The sequence below is a fragment of the Hippoglossus hippoglossus genome, chromosome 11, assembly GCF_009819705.1.
Source record: "Hippoglossus hippoglossus isolate fHipHip1 chromosome 11, fHipHip1.pri, whole genome shotgun sequence".
NCBI classification, from domain to species: Eukaryota; Metazoa; Chordata; class Actinopteri; order Pleuronectiformes; family Pleuronectidae; genus Hippoglossus; species Hippoglossus hippoglossus.
In genome coordinates this window covers 15,508,159-15,526,042 of record NC_047161.1, presented here as the reverse complement: position 1 = coordinate 15,526,042, position 17,884 = coordinate 15,508,159, and the positions used below count along the sequence as shown (strand labels likewise).

The window sequence follows — 17,884 nt, the reverse complement described above, 5'->3', positions numbered from 1 at the left end:
ACCCCCAGTTCAAATGTTTTTTTCACTCTAGTCAAGGATTAAAGGCAGAGCATGTCGCACTTAATTAAACCCTATGAGGCAAAGTGGGATTTCTGAATGTGAGTTATACAAATAATGTCAGATTGATTGATTGACATACATGAGGGTGGTCCCTAGAATATTTTCTATCTTGTAGGGGGTCCTTGGCTGAGATTTGAGAACCTTTGATATGACTATATAGATTCAGTAAAATATAAACTGAAAGCTGTAAAACTCCAATTCTCCATTATTTCCCCTAGTTACTCAGATACAGTTCGATATTTCAGAGGTTTGCGATGTCTAACATGAACCAGGGTAAAGAAACAGACTGGCAAACTCCTCTAATGGCAAGGAAACGGGGTCATTTGCCTTTTGTGGTGCATTTTACCCAGGTTTATAAAACATGCGTATAGACTACTTACTAATTTTGGTAAATATATCACGATTTATTAAAAAAAGATCAAATTTAAAGCTTTTAAAATGTGCTTGAACAAGGAACAATTTTCATAGCATATTCAATGATGTCTGGCTTCGAGCTAACGGTAAACAAGGAACGACTTAAATGTGCACCGTACTGAATGAGGAGAAGGTTTATTGACGGGATATAGTGGATGGCAGCGGCGTTGAAGTTGGAGTATGGGGCATCAAGCTAGTATTGCAGTACCTCCAGGAACGGTGAACCAACACAGTAGATGGTGTTAATGCACCTTGACGTTGGTTGCCACCGACCAGTAAGCCAAACAACCGAAGGATTGGACAAATGGACAAAAAGTAGATCCAGTAGATGGCGGTAATGCACCTTGACGTAGGTTGCCACCTGCCAATCAACCGAATAAAGAAGAAGAATATAAGTTTGGCGTGGAGGTTGGACATGTAATGGGGCCCCTCTGTGATAAATGGTGGCCCCTGATTTAGAAAAACCATAGATGCGCCCCTGCTGTCCTGTCACCTTGACACTCGGAGCTGACTGATGCTCGTGAGCGTCGCGCGCACATGACCACGCCCCCTACCCCCTCCCTCTATCTCTCGTGCACGAGCGCCCGGCGCACACACCTCTCGCGGCCGTGGAGCGGAAGTGGGTCCATTTTTCCTCTCAGTCGGATAAGAGCGGCTCGAGGAGCTGCAGCCCGCGCAGCGCACACCGCACGTTCATGTTGACGATTCACCCGAGAGTAAACAACGGCCACAACCACCAGTAAGGGACGTGGTTGGGCTCCGTACGGTCGCCGGACCGAGTTTTCCGCAGTAGTAGGGCACATCTTTGCTCTCCCTACGCCGCCGGAGGAGAAAAAAAAAATCCCTGCGCATTCCTCCACGCAGAGAGCCCGAGAGGGAGAGCAGCCGACGGTGCGGACGGGGGAGAAGGAGCGCTGGAAGCGGCCTCCTCACAAGGTGGACCCGCCGGGGCTGGTGGCGGATGTGTGGGCTCCATCCGTGTTTGTCTCTGGCGCCTTAACGAGCCGAGGCGCGCGGTCACACCGTCGCTTTGATGAATAATTCACGGTCCCTCGGTCCGAGGCTCGCGCTGCGAACACCTACCGACAGCCGGCTGCGCCCGACGCCGCCGAAGCTCCCGGCCCCGATGGTGGACTAGACCGCAAACAACACGAGAACACCGAGACAACACGAGCCTGAGGTGGAGGGTAGAGAGACCAATATTTGAAAATACTTCGGTGGTGGTGTGGGAGCTGTTCTGTGGCGCAGAGCCCCGTCAGTCATGTTGCCGAGTCGGTGGGGGAGGAGAGACGGAGCCCACAGTACTTCGACGCCGATCCAGTGTCACTCGACTTTCGGGTTTATTTTATGAGCCTCCGCGAAGCACAATTGGACACTTTTGTCTCCGCAGCATCGCCGACATCGTCCATTGTTGGTGTTCTTTGACGGGCTGATGCTTCAGCCTTACACACGCGAATCTATCTCAGCAGCCTGACTTACTGTTTCTCTATTTGTTACCTCAAAAACTCTCTGCGGAGAAGTGGCTGCCTCCCTGCTTTGCATCAGGTCAGAGTTGTATAATACAGACAGGGATCTGTATGTCGTTTAGCACCGTTTTCACTTTCGAGCTGACTTTAATACCTCATGAATCTACCTCAATCTGCACATTGTTTTCTACACGACGGGCCGCTGTGTCCTCACATGAATACCTCAGTCTCGTCGCTGCGCATGTTTTAAACTGAGCCCGTGTTTCGGTACCGCTGCTGCAGATGGCTTCGTTTCCAGACTCGGACCTGCAGACGTGCCCGCTCTGCAAGGAGCTATGCGGCTCCTCTGCTCCCATCTCCTCCAGCTCTTCTACCTCCTCCTCCTCCTCGCACACCTCGTCCTCCTCCAGCCAGACCACCAGGAGACTCCACGTCTTGCCCTGCCTCCACGCCTTCTGCAGGCAGTGCCTCGAGGGCCAGCGCAGTCCCGGGGACCCGCTGAAGCTGCGGTGCCCCACCTGCGACCAGAAGGTGTCCATCTCCGAGGCCGGCATGGACTCCCTGCCTTCCTCCAACTTCCTCTTCAGCAACCTACTGGACGTGGTGGTGAGCTCCGAGGAGCAGATCCAGAGCAAGAACGGCCACCACCACCATCACCACCGAGGAGGCCTAGGTGTGGGCTCCTCTGGCTTCCATCTTCCCCATGGAGGCCTGCTGCATCCACACCACCTGGGTGAGCCTCAGTGTAGCTCCTGTGATGAGGAGAACCCAGCCACCTCCCACTGCCTTGACTGCCAGGAATATCTGTGTGACAACTGTGTGCGGGCACACCAGCGGGTGAGGCTGACCAAGGACCACTTCATTGAGCGCCTGGGAGAGAGTCTCCATCTGGGCCGGGTCAACTCCAACAGCAACCAGGGCCAGCCAGGGGTGTCCGTGTCCCTCGCCCAGTCCCTGCAGAACAACTTTGCCCTGCTGTCCCTTTTCCAGGACCGCATGAGCTTCTGTCAACACCACGACAATGAGGTGAGTAGAGCAAAACAAATAAAATCACTCCCTGTAGAAAGTCAGAAGCAGCGCTGTGTGTTTTCACTCAGTTAAAAGCAAAGTGGGTGTAAATGCACATTTACATCCGATAAGTTTCACAAATGTTGGTGTTTGGCATCTAACCCTCCTCTCCTTGTTGAGTAGTTTTTTTTAGCTTAATCACATTTTATTTAATGTGCACCCTCACACATACATACACACTCCTATAGTGTAATAGCATTATGTGTGTAGTATAGAACCATACTGGGGGCCATATGGCCTTAGGTTCAAAGGGAGCTGAGTGGCTCTTCACCTAGTTCCCCAGAGACAAATAGGCACGTGTGCTGAGCTGGATTTACACATACACTGACCCTGCGCGCGCACACACACACACACACACACACTTATAGGCATGCAGTCTGGTTAATCTGTACCACACCATCCATTCGGGGCAGGGAGAGGCCCATGTAGTAACTGCACACATGTTTCTCTGACCGTTAGAAGTCCTATCCAAGGACACATTATGGAGATCTAGCTTTTCTCTGATAATGGGAGAGACGAGTTGGAAGTTGGGCCCAACGTTTGGTCCATGTGAAACTACAAAGCCCTATAAAATAGGAAACCAACCTATTCTTGGTTTAGTAATATGGCCATGAGTAGGGGGGGGGTCGTGAAATGTTACTTTTGTACCACTTCTGGTTTCTGTTGAGGAGCTGAAGGAAGATCTTCCCAAGGCAGGATAATCCACTTCTTGGCCCTGATCCTGAAAAATATTTTGTCTAAAAAGAGATCTGCAAGTGTCAGTGGTTTAAGCAAGAGCTGAATGCAGAAAACGTAATGTATATTTTCATGTACTATACATACATGTGAGTTGAATTCCTATTCGAAAAATAAGAGCTTTGTTACTTTTTTCACATGACAGATGAACAGATCTGGGTGACACATCAATATTTTAAGTTACAGCTGTGTGTGTGCACCTAATCACCTGTTGTCACATACACAGTCAAACACATGTGACACTGCAGGATGCCATTCATTGTTAACTGAACCTTAAAAAGCATGCTGGTGCCTGGCGTCATTGGGGAAGCAGGCCAGTTGCCATTGTTTTGATTCCCCTTGTAAAACAGAAGCAAGCATTTCTACTACGCTTGTGGATCATCTGCTCTCTGGCTTCCCAGTTCTGTAACTTTAAGCCAAATAAGTTGCACAGTAAGAGCAAGCAGTGTAAGGAAACGCAAACAAGCTACTTCGGGCTGCTGTAAACATGATCACGTGATCTACGCAGCGGAGTCAATACGTCACTTCCTGCCTCTGCCTGCTGCACCCGGCTGCTCCATTTCTCGCCTGAATAACGCGGCGGATTTGTTGCTATTGTAAACGTGTCTCTGCAGAAAACCTCTCGCTGCATTTTGCATGTGCGAAAGGCAAACTCTGGGAAAACTCCATAGCCAATTCTCCCCGAAAATGTATCCAGAGGTTATGTCTGAAAACGGCTTATGTTAACAATGACGTGTGGAGTTCACCTGTTAACTGACAAAAGTTCTGTTTATATTACATGTCACCAAAATGCATTGTGGGTATCCTTGAGAGCCATTAGGCATATTTAAAATATTTCTCTCAAAGCCATTTTTTCTTGCTTCCACACTCCTAATAATAACAGGAACTTAAGCCGTGTTCACACAAACTCTGGAAAATGTCAGAAAAATTCGGTCCGGCAATTTCTGGAGTTTGTCTTTCACATGTATAGAATGGAGCCGGAGATTGTCTGGGTCAGATGCGTTCAAAACAACAGGAAAATCTCCTGAAAATTCAGGCGAGGTGTGGTGCATGCAGGAGGCAGGAAATGACGTCTAAATTCCACTGCAGAAATCGTGTTTTTGTTTCCAGCCTATTGACACCGGTGTCGGCCTTTATCAACGAAGGCTCTCGAATCTTGTTGTCTTTCCAAGTTGACTTCTTCGGACCCTTTTATCTCCATGAGATATTTGTATTCAATTTTTTTTCCTGCTGTATTTCATTCCGCACACTCAGACATTTTTACATTTGTTTTACAAGGGGTTCTTACATGTAGCCCCTCTGGAAAATTCGGGGGAAATGTCTGGACTCGAGTGCATGTCGGAAAGCACAGCTTGCACCATTGCTTCATTGTAGAGCTGCTCACAGACACATTTACCCTCATGCTAAGACTGGTCATCAGGAGCACCGGGAGAAAGCCGGCGGCGTTGGTCTGGTGGACCATCCTCGGCAGGCCAGCAGAACTTGAAATAACATCAGACAGACCTTGGCATTACACCCCTTTTGTGCAATTGTCATTTAGGTGCGCATGAGAATGCACCGTGTTAGTGTTTGTGTCCACTGGGCAATCACAATGATCAGCCCACATTGACCCGACCCTAGTGTCCCCACCCCCAGCCGCTACTGCCACAGATAGAAAATAATCTTTTCTGTGGGGAACAGCTAAACGGCATTTAGCACTAAAGCAGACCAGGCAAGAGGAAGCGTGCTAACTGGAACTTGTATGTAAATGAGGTGTTAGTCAAGGTAACTGAAAAGCTGATTCTGTACACGAACCACAGAGTGAACCAGATACAAAGAGTTTGGTTCAAGAAGAAGCAGAATTGCTTGTAGTGGTGGGAGGAAACACCTTTTTTTTCAAATAGATCCTGTGATGAAATGTTCTTGAAAGTCGCATTTTCAATTAAGGTCTGTTTTCTCAGCATCATTAATTAGCTGACTCTTAATTATCAAGTTATTAACTGTGCTGAATATAAATAAGAATTAATTGATATCCATGAATAAACTGTCCTTAGTTTGAATACATTATCTAGTACCCCCGTCTCCTCCCACATGCACAGCCCCCATCCAGTGCCAGTAAATAGGTGGCCTCTGTTTTCCAGTAACTGCTTAATTTCCCTCGTATAGCCTCACTCACTGTGCTTCAGCCCCGGGGGAGGGAATGACACAAGAGAGGACTACTCATTCTTTCTTTTCTTATGAGCACTGAGCATCTCCACGTCCATCGTGTGTTTACATTCTCACTCCGCCCGTTGAGTCTGCTAGAAAGACCAGTTTTAGCCTGTTTACACGTTTTTAGAATGTTAATATTTGGTCATGGTGTGTCTTTATCTGGTTGCTTTTGTTCTGTTAATCCCCAGTTTTTGTCTAGTGCAAATGTACTCAACACTCAAGTTTCCTTTCTTAGTTTGTTTGTTAGACGGTGTTTTAGAAGCATGTTATTTTCATATTGTCTTTAACAGTTGTATGAGCTGTTAGAGGTGTTACTATGTTGACAGCTATTGCAATTGACTATTCCTATTGCAACTGCTATTGAATGTTGACTGCTATTTTTGTCTATGTATTTATTTAATTAAATTTTAGTCATTTGCTTCATAATTTTCCTTACTTTTCAAAGCGGCTATGGGTACCATGAAAGGCTTTATATAAATCTAAGTTGTTATTATCATCATACATGATCATTATATATGATAATAACAACAATGAAAACTTGATACTGGTTTGGAATACAAAGACTCTTTCTCCAAGAAATGGTTAATTTCATCCTGGGAGAGATCTTTATCAAAATTAGTTCCTTTCCAAGTGTTGTTGCAGTACAATATGTTATTTCTAATTTTAGCCATAGTTGTTTTCTATCACATCACTGTTGTTAATCAGATTTGCAGTTGCACATAATCAGTTTGTGATTTGTTCAATTAATCGTTCCATATTTCTTTGGTCCACTGCCTCCACAAATGCACGTCCAGAGCATACAAATAGTCTGGAAGTAATGTAGTCTTCATCTGATTGGTGTGAATGCATGGCCCCATCTGGCTCTTCAATCTGATAAGTCATATGTTTGCATGCTGAGTGTCGGAAATCACTTTCCCCTAATTTCAGGACAGCTTATGTTGATGTTGCAGCTGCGAGGCAGTGGGTTATCTCTCATGTAGCCATATAATGTTACATTTATCTAATTTTAAACAATATATAATAACCATATCTTGTTCTTTGATACTCTTATTGGTTCTTATTATTTTTTAAAGAATAACATTTTGAACAGGATCAGCAATAATCGCCTTTAAAGCAGCAACATCACTACACTGTATAAACTCTTAAAGATAAAATATTTCTCTTGAAACATATGTAGAATGCCAATGCCATTAACTAACATTCCTGACCTGAAAACATCAATCGGCATTGTTCCTCTCCTCTGTCTTCGCCTTTCCGCTGCGCATGTGGATTCATTGCTTGTAGTTGAAAGGTGAGCAGTTGCTTTTTCAGCCTGCAGCGATAGGTTTGCAAATATTTGACACATTTGAAGACGTCAGACAGTCGACTTCTTTATCTCACGAGCAGTGCTGGGGGATATGGATTTAATTTAAATTTGTATATCAGTCATTTCTGCTTCAGATGGTAAAAAGGATTAGTGCTATTACCTGTCTTTGTTGGAACATGCTTTCAAAACAATTTGCAATTGTCCGACAAGAAGCAGAGTAGCTTCTCTGCTTCTTGTCGGACTTTAAATTGCACAAATATCTGTGCCTCTTTTGTGCCTTAGGCTGTGTCCGTTGGGGTGTCTTCTTCGGTAACTCTGTCGCTTGAGTTTTCGTTAACATTTTCTCTTTAGTCTCACTCCCACTCCTGATGTACTGGTGTGCACAGCTGCAGTGGCCAAAACTTTAGCATGTGTGCTGCTGGTGGCTGCTACTCCTACGCTCTGTGCTGTGTGCATCAACCTAACCTGACTTGGCTGTTACTCTATTCCAGCCACACATTTGGTTCGGCGCGGTGCTATTCTCATTATCATTGGCTCTAAAACTGTCCGTTAAACATGGATGGAATGAGTTGTATCAATGTTGTATCAACCATGTCTTATATTTCTATTACGGATCACCCAGCCCTACTCACGAGTCAAACGTTTCTCCACATAAAACACAAACGGTGATGAAATTAAAGTGCTAATAGCAGATGCATTGTGGTTGATGTGTTCTCTCTCTCTTGCCCTCCACACAGACTCATTACCTACGGGAAACCAAAGCCTACTCAAACGTGACTGGTCCAACTAGAAACGGAAACCAGAAGGCGTCTGGCCCAAAATCTTGTCCCTCGCCTAGAAATTCTGCATATTCACATGCAGAATCTGTTTATAGAGATTAACATATAGAACGTTTTTTTCTATATGGCGCAGGTTCATAACACAAAGCAACAGTGGGCATGCATGAAGTAAGCTGTGATGTCATCGTTTCCCAAATGCTAAAATAAATATTTAATCAAGCCTAAATGTTGCTGGACTTGTTTGCAGAGAGCAGATCAATTTCAAGTTGTAATGTTAATCGGCATAAGACGATTTTAGATGACAGTTTCTGGCTAAAATAAGATGTTTGCACCATGACATAATTAAGTTGTCAGAAATTGACTTTGTGTGTTCCAGCTTTATTGGAAAAAGAGGGACAGGACGCTCGTAACAAGGAAGCTCATGTAAAATCCTTTGTGTCATGTTTACCTTTACCCGGTTTTGTCTTGTGCATTGAATATCATGTTTATTTGCTTTGGCTTGAATTTCTGTGCACACAGAGACAACATGTTATTCTGGACTGAACTCATTCTTAAATATATTGAACAAAGAAGCACTAAGTGTAGAACGTGGTTTATTCCCAAGTGATGGAAGCATATAGATTGCTGGTGGAAAAAAGACACCGTGGGCAGTAAAGGGAGTGGGCTACACACTGATAAGAATATATGTTTTTTGCGCACGAGTGAATTTGTTGGCCTACTTAAACGACATAAATGTCAGTTGTTGGTCGTGTGAGGCACAGGCAGTCGGAGAGGATTCAACAGTGTCTGAAGTTGAAATGGAAAATTGGATTACATCAATGGATGTGCCCTCTGCTTGCTGGGATGTCCCTCTCCAACAAACACATACCCTGCAGCTCCATCAGAGGGGCGGCTAATGATATGATAATCCCACCAAATGTCACTCTGTTGTGTAGATTAAATTGTTGTCACCATGGCGTCATGCCTGGCTGTGCACGTGCATGGCTTTCCAGCAACACACACACACACACACACAATCTGGTCTTTATATAGTAGGGCTGGGCGTGAGTGTGGGGGTTACTGGAGCAGACAGAGTAGACAGAAAGTGGTTGCTGGGCAATGAGCCCCTAAAATGCATCGTGCTATAAGAAAGAGGTGAAGTTGAACTAATCAGTTTGACGGCCCACCAGTGTGCTCGCATCTCCACAGGGAGCATTTCTGTCAAGCAGTGAGGAAGACAGTGACATGTTCAGTTGCAGTGGGGGTCCGACGAGCTGTATTGTACTTTATCACACATTTCCACAATTCTATCCCTCTTTTGTAAAAGTTTACTGCTCTATTTTGTTGTTCTGCTGAGGAGCACTATCACTTCAGACCCACGCTGGGTTGGCTTTGTGCCCCCCCCCCCCCCCCCCCCCCCCACCATATGGAGCTTGCGAGCAGAGAATGTTTGTAAGGAAACCTAACCCAACACTGACGCTGATACAAGGCCAGAGGAATTCCTGTAACTTGAGTTTATACCTCCTGGGTTCTCCGTTCCCCTTCTCCCTCTCTCACACACACACACCCTGGGTATTTCCTCTGCAAACTGCTGCCTTTCTCATCAACGCTCTCTGGCTGCTCTGTGTCAAGAGATGGTGGACATTATAGATGCAGAAAGTCTCCTCAACATGATTTAGCAGCTGCTGCTGTTGAGGGGCAAGTGATTACATTTCATCACTCCTGGAAGTATCCGTGTGAGTGTGCGGCAGCAACGTTTTCCTTTCCATGAGTATCTCCCATCTGTAGGTAGTTATCCTCTGAAGAGGATTTTAGTGTGTGTGCGTGTTTCCACACAGCCAGCAGAGTTGGATTATATGAAGTTGGACTTCCAGAGTTTCAATGCGCAGCATGTGCCAGTAATTAGAGAGCATTTTCTGTTTCCTGTGTGTTGTGAATGTGTTTCATGTAGCTGAAGGAAGAGCGTGCATGTGCGTGTGCGTCCCAGCTTTGATGTCCATTTGAGGACTTTGGGCCGTATAAATTTATTGGATAGAAAAGAGGGCATCTATCACATTCTCTTTGACAACGGGATTTAAAACACATTCAAAAGCTGGAACCTGCCACTTTCTACTTGGTGGTAGGGCACAAATAGGGTTTTAATTGGCCATTATTTGACCTCGCTCAGTGAGATTGTGTTGTTAACACTTTTATCGTTAAAGCTCTCAACCCTTTTTGGGCTTCCAGCCATGATTTGTCCACCCTTTATGGTTTTCTATTATTTGACCAGGGTTATGCTAATAATCAGTTGGTACGATTGCTGCAGTTTGGTAATTTTTTTCATCTAATTCATCAGATGACACAACTTATGTTTGCAAGTTTAAGTTATACCTTTTATATGAAAATCTTTCTAATACATGCTGCATTTTTCCTACTGCTGAAGACCTGTAGTCTGTATGTTCATTGGCCGATTTATATAATACCTTACACTAAAGCAGTGTTGTGTCAGACAACAGCACTGGGTGGAAAAGGTGACCCTTTATTAATATGAATGGATGAGCCATATTTGAAAATAGCCTTCAGCTGAAAAATACAGTGATCTAAAGCCAAACATTCTTCAATCAAATGGGTGCAAGGCAGCGATCACTACTAATAGATTTTCTTTGTGCCTTGAACGTATTCTACTGGTTACTTCATGATTGTTGGTTGATTCATGATGGAGGATAATGCCTTGATAGTTTTATAGAGTTATAAAATCATATCTCACAGTATTATAAACATCACACTTGTGGATCTTGTATCACAACTGGCATCTTGTGGAGGATAGAAGTAACAAAAATTAACTGATTTAAAAATAAAAATCCGTTTTTGAGCCAAGACCAAAGATCACTACTTCTCTTAGATCCGGGATGGCCTTAAATCACTCTATGCATGTCCATCTTTACACAACATCTTTGTTTGTCCCACAGTGCCACCGCCCTCTTTCACACAGTCTAAAAAAAAAACACACCCAGTAAACATCAATTCTGAATCAAATAATTGATTGATGCTCTGGAGGTTTAACAGCAGATTGATTGAAATTTGACCCTAGATAACCCAGTAATGATCATTCATTAATTAATTTGGGAAACATTGTGTAGTTGTTTCGGCTTATCCACACAGTTTCAGGCATTTTTATGATTTATTAGATGCTTTACTTCACATTATGGGTTGTGCTACATTTTGGCTTGCTTGTGTAACCAGACCATTTCCTGTAAAGGTAAATATTTGTACAAGACAATGAGTGTTTGTAATCTGTCTAACGTATAGCGTGTTAACGTCCTGTGTTTGGATCAAACTGTTTTCTATGAGCAAAGAAAACATTGAGAGCTTTTTGTGAGACCGTGTTAGAGAGGGAGGAAGAGGAGCAGCGTTATTATGGATTGAGGGTTATTAAGCATATGGGTTGTTGCTTGTTCTCTAATGTTACACTAACTAAGAAAAGCTCGTGACTGTACAGACAAATGCACATTTGTTACGTCTCAGCTGCTCCACATTTCACTCGCACAGCTTTTCAGCTTCAGTCTTGTTTACTCCAGGCTCTCACTCATTTTAACGTTTTGCTCCCTTTTTTTCTCCTCTTCTTATTGTTGTCGCACTTCTTCTACTTATTCCTTTCATCGTTATCTACGCCTTTCTCTTCCACACCTCCTCCCCTTTTTTTTTTTTTACGGCTCAAGTGTTTAGCACACGACAGTCATTCACACGCTCGCTGGGTAAGGAGGCCAGCTGACTGTGGTTTGTTTTTCTTCTCTGCCGTGGGGCCGTCCAATCAGATTGTCGGTTTGCAGCCACCGCCTCCCCTTGTTGTATCTGGCTGAGTTTCAAAACATCGGCAGGCATGTCCGTGTGCGTGATGTGTCCATGGCACACAGCCAACTGGGGTTGCCACGAGAGGGCGGGGCAGCAGCAGCGGCGGAGGAAGGAAATAGCAGTGAGAGAGTGATGGAGGGAAAAACTATGTGAACAAGATACGGAGGGTGTTTGGAAAAGATGAGAGTATATTTCTGTGAGTCCCATAAAAGGAGCTTTGTCTGGCAGATGGTACTCCTGGGATTGTTGGGAATGTTGGGATTGGGTATTTGACAGATTATCCAGCCTTGACATACCAGACTGGCTTAGGGCTGGTGCGATGGCTGGTGCTGTCTATTTGACGTTTCATAAGAGGAGTACCTCTTGTTAACCTCTCCCTCTGCTCCTAGTTCTCAAACATAACTATAACAGATGTAGAATGATGAGGTGAGTTTCCTCACTTGCATTTCATTCAGAGACCACTGATCCATTTTGCTGTGCAACGCTCTGCTTCAGTCCACAATATGGTCTCTGTAGAGTAAGTTTGTTGAACTCTCAATACTTAATTGAAGTGACAAAATTCATTTCACAGTTATCGCTGCAACACATGTATATCAAAACACCATTATTCTGTGTATGAATGATTGTTTGTGTGGATCTGCACTACTCTGGATAGATCAATGTTCTAACCAACAGAACACAAAGGTAAACAAATGTGTCAGTTTCTCAACAGGAACTTCTTTTCTTTATCTGTTGGGTTCAGGCTGAAAAACTCTCTGACTTCATCTTGTTGGAATGTCCCTGGGGTGTGAAGTTATCTGTGTCTATACCTTTCTAACTTTTCTTGTTTCTGACAGGTAGCAAATACGTCAGACCCTAAGTCAGAGAATGTGTGGTCATACAAGTCAAATTTTCTCACATTTCATCCTCCATGTCCTAATTGGGTTTGTCTATTTTGTAAATCACTTTTTGAACTTGCGAAGACATTATTTCAATACAAGATCTAGGTTTTTAAAATCAGGTTTCAAATTAATTTAGTGAATTATGGGCTATTGACATTTTTTTATAGTAATGCATACAGTATAGTAATGATTAAATATGTAATTACAATACAGATTTTTGTGGTTACTGTTGCAATTGTAGAAGCTTTAAAGCATTTGCGTCAACCCTTATAATAATTAAAGCAAAATTCATTGGAAGATGTTCTGCTGCTGTTGGTTGAGTATAAAGACAAACACAGGCATTATCGGCTGTAAGCATGTTAGCAGTGTAACTGCGTAAGTTTAATCAGGAGCTTGTTCCCAGACAACTGCCTGATCGAAGTAGGCATAAAGTGCTTGAGATAAAGAGCGGGACGTTAAATGTCAATTTGATAAAGGTTGTGCAACATAAAAATTGTAAAAAGGCCTTTTCATGTCAATTGAAAAATACATGAAAAGGCAGTTTTGGTATTAGGTTTTTATCTAAAACTACTTTCACTTCCTACACAAAAATTCCATTCATTTGAAGAATAGAGTCTATACCTTGTCCGTCACAGGCAAGAGAATAGTGCATATACTCTACTATTCTATACTATAGAGTCTACTGGAGACTGCTGAGAAATGGCATTTGAACATGACCACTGCAGATGTCCGAGCATCTCACTGTCAGGGGAAAGAGGTTTTGTTCTTTTGAAGAACGTGATTACTCAATTCCCAGAGCAGCCCTGTTTTTTCTGGCACCACAATGTGACATTACATGGCCCTTGTCCCTTCCCCCGCTCTACTGTGCATGCAGGCAGCGAATGCTGCGCAGAGTGATTTTACTGGCTAGTTGAGCTCGTGCCCTCTCCCCCAGTTCCCCAGTATCTAAGAGGGGAGGGTGGGACTAACTGCAGTGTGCTGCTGTGTGAGCACAAAGCCATCATGCATTCACTTCAGCAATATTTCCTACAGGATTTCAGTATTTTGCTCTTGTCAAGTTTAAGTTTGTCAAATTGAATTAGATTAAAGTGTGAATGTGTATAAACATGTTACTATTTGAAATCACTGCATTGGTTGTGTAGTGTTCCTGACCTTTTTGCTACTTGTGTGTCTCTGCTACATGAAATTCTGTTTAATTACTTGCATTACTGCACATAAAATCATGACTCGTACTTTTCCGTTCTTGGCTGTCTCCTGCATTGGTATTATTACACTATATTTAAATGAAGGGCTGCATCTAACCATTACTTTAACAAATGTATCATATTATTGCTTGGCAATATTGGTTATATGTTTAAGACAATACAATGTCACAAATTGTGAAAATGCTAATGTTTTCCAAGTACCCAAAGTTTTGACTATGTTATCTTAATTTTACTTTGGACAAGCTCTACAAAACTCTAAAAAATAATTGAAAGTGATCTGAAACAAAGCGTCCAATGGATCATTATAATAGTCGTTGATTTCTCTCATTTCTTTTTTAATTGATTAAACAACTAATTGATTATCAGCTCTATTTGAAGGTTTTTCAAATCAAGTGGGAGCAAAAACAAGCAAAAACAATAACAAAAATAGTCCATAAGTTAAATGAAGATATCCATTTGATTTAAAGTTTTTCAAGCCCCCAACATAGGGGGTAAGTCTATGTGTGAATGGATAATGAAGGAGCGTAATGGGCAGAGAAGGAGAATGAGAAACATCCGGTGCACTAATGAAATACAATAACTTGCCTCCCCCATCGCAGCTGAGCCCTGCTGCCAAGAGCTTTATAGCTGCTGGTGGGATATTGGTCCCAGCTAAAACTCACTGCTCAAACCGACCTTCTAATTTACTTTCGGTGTCTGTGTTTTGTTGTTGTTATTTCTTTTTTTTTTTCATCATGTGCCTCTGATTGTATATTTTTCCAGCGTGCCACATGTTGATATGTAATAAATCAATTCTGTAGGCAAGTAGACTCTGCCTGAAAGCCTCCCTCCCGGGTGTTCTCTGTGGAATTTACAACTTTGTCAGCGTGACACCACGCCTATTTCACATCTTCTTAAGTTGTTTTTCACATTTCTGCATTACATGCGCGCTGGAAGTGTTGGGTGTGTACTCATGTCTGAGGGCGTCCAGCGTATCCGTTGCATGGCATGGCTGTGAAATGCCTGGTCTCTTCTAGTAGCACATGTGTGACAGAGCTGCTGTACTCCTGGCTTTTTAAGAATTTGTTTCATGTGTGATGCATTCTTTTGCTTTTCTCTGGCCTCAGACTTAAAAGTTGTGATAAATGACTTGCTTTTTAATAAGGGGTTTGGAGGAGGGAAACGGATAAATACAGAGGGACCAGGATCCTTCCATAAAGACTCCTTGGAAAAGACAGTGAAATTTGTGAGTGGATAGGTAGAGATAGGTGTCACCTCAAGTATTGTTGAGTTGCTGCACATAGTACATAAGATATTTGAAGTCATGCAGCTATTTGTCATAGGATCTAGTTGCATGAAACATGACTCCAGTGTTTTCAGTAGCAGGCTTCTGGTCATCCTGTTTTTCATTTAATCTTGGTTCCACATGTGAATGGAAACATGAGATCACACAATCATGTTATATTATTGATTTCGGAGTAGCCTATAAAATCTTGTCGATATTATGGGTGTATAAATGAATTGGGATTAATTCGTTCATTAATCGTAATCGAACCAACTTAGCTGAGGCTCTTGACATTGTAATAAAGGATTTGTCTTTAATGGAGGGAGTTGCACAATAAAAAGTAAAGAACAGTAGCAAGATGGTGGATCACACACTATTATTAGAGATGCTGTATTTGTTAACAGACCAGAGGCTCTTTTCGCGACAAATCCTACAAATTCTCACATGCATTCTCCGTTGTTGCCTTCCTCATTGTCTCTTTCCAAGAGGTAGAATATGCACTTTAAAACCTGATCCTCTTTGGGCCCTGCTGGGAACCAATTTCTCAGGTTCAGAAAAATTCATTTTCGATAGAAATGCTGCAAACAGTTAAAAATTGTGTGAGGATCAGAATGGTACCAGTTCCTTCAGTGGTTGAGAAAGATATATCCTTTGCTTTGGTGGAAGATTCTGCATTAGAGGGAAAGGGATGAAGGGATTTATTTAACTGTTCATAAATACTAGCTGCCAATAGGGGCAATTAAACTGCCTTGAATGGCTGACTTTGTCTGAGTTGGTTGGTCAGGGCAACTGTTACAAGCTCTGAGTAAATTAGCACATTTTATTAGAGGTCACTAGCCACACTGTTCTGTGTGGCAGATTGTGTGTAATAAACCAAATCTGCATTTTCCATTAGCTTTAGCCGAGGCTCCTCACCTCTTAGTTAAACAAAGCTCAGGAGCAAGCAAGTCAGCATTTTCCTGTCCAGAGCCCTTTTTCCCCCCTGTCGTTGCTATATAGAATTAACAGTATAGCGAACCACCTGCCATACAAACGTCAATATTAGAGCAGCGTCATTTGATCTAAACACTGCTAATCTTAGTCCTGCAAATATAAAGCCCCCACTAGAATCCGTCCTACCCTCGCACCATTAATCTGCCTGTTCCTCATCCCTGTCTGCCTCAGCCCTGTGTCCTTCTCAGGCAATCTGCACTAGTGATGCACCATTTTATTCTGTCCTGATACTGAGACATATACTTGATGGTTAACTGTGAACATTATTTGATGTGTTCTGCAACACAAGGCTTCACTTCCTCTCCTAACTTTGTAGAACAAAATGTAACAAATAAGCTTTACTTCTTTATTGGTAAAACAATACATTTGTGATGATTAACATTCAAATGTAAACCGCAACAAATTGGACCGATATTTAAATTCCAGTGAAAACAATGCAACTGCATCAACTAAAACAAAATGTAAATCAAAACCCAATTAAGTCAGAAAATAATGAAAACAACCTTATGAAGCACAGTTTAGTAAAAAAAATAACGGTTTAGTGCATGGTTCATGCTATATTAGTCCTTAATGGGTCCCCTGGCACACTGCTGATGCATGACGTAGTATGTATGTGGAAACACAATAAGATAGAATTTAGTAAGATTGATTGGCTCTATTGTCACCAATACCTGATCCATCTACTGGAGTCGGTGTTGGACTGATAACCTCCACATTAACCCAGCTGCATTCCTCACTTTTGTGCGTCCCGTCTCCTTGGAATTCAGGGGATGGGGGTGGGATAGGACAGGAGGGGAGAAAAGAGGAGCGGGGTATTGAGGGACAGACCTGCTCAGAGACTGCAGCGGGCGACAGGGCTCAGCAGAAGGAGAGACGGCAAGAAATGGGCAAGAAGAAAAGCATCGAAGAGGAGCTTAAGGAGAGGGTAGAAAGGAGGAAATCAGATAAAGGGGGAGGTGTGTGTGTGTGTGTCCGTCCGTCATTAGATTATGCAGCTCCCCAGGGGAACAGCCCTTATTGATGGATTGATTGCAGGCCCCTCCCCATCCACTCAGGTCTCCTGTGATTGGAGGAAATTGATCTGGTGTCTCTTTGGGATATGATTGCCAGTGCATATTTAATTAGCCTTCCATTACAACCAATCAGCATTCATACAGGGACTTTAAAGCAAAGCTCAGTTTTTTTTTTTTTCGACAAAGGTTAAATGACTTTTACACTTCTTCTCCCAAGGGATGGGGGCACTTTTGTCAACCAGTGTTGCTTTGTACTTCATCATCTCTCACACACACCTTGTATCATAGCGTACATAACACTGCACTTTAATCCCAGAAAAGAAGCAAATTGTTACAATTCAAGTAAACCTAATATCTACTTAAAGATATTAAGTAGAAATCTCAACAGGCATGAAACTAATGCAGACATGGTGAGCAATAGTTTAAAAAATGTGAAATTGACGTTAAGTCCCTTTACAGCCCTTATTCTCAGATGTTCAGTGATGGTCCAGAATGGGTATTGATCTAGTTTTGGTGGCCTCTAGTCCCTCCTAGCGTCTTCTGGTCCTGTGGTTTGGAAGAGAGGAGCTCTCTGGGGTGTTGATGCCTTTTATGATCCTCCCTGGTAACGCATGCATATGGATGACTTGTGTACCATTCATTGTCTTTTCTCATTAATTAGCTGTGTGCGTGTGTGTGAGAGAGAGAGAGGGACATGTAA

General features: G+C 43.0%; 1 protein-coding gene across 1 annotated transcript in view; it reads left to right on the top strand.

Annotated features, from left to right (window-relative positions):
- The first annotated feature begins 1,069 nt into the window (after nucleotides 1-1,069).
- Nucleotides 1,070-17,884, top strand: part of trim71 (tripartite motif containing 71, E3 ubiquitin protein ligase) — a 33,375-nt gene continuing 16,560 nt past the window's right edge. Inside the window, exon 1 of the mRNA XM_034599967.1 lies at nucleotides 1,070-2,966. Within this exon, the coding sequence (XP_034455858.1) occupies nucleotides 2,223-2,966 (744 nt within the window). The 5' untranslated portion in view covers nucleotides 1,070-2,222. The remainder of the gene's footprint in view (nucleotides 2,967-17,884) is intronic.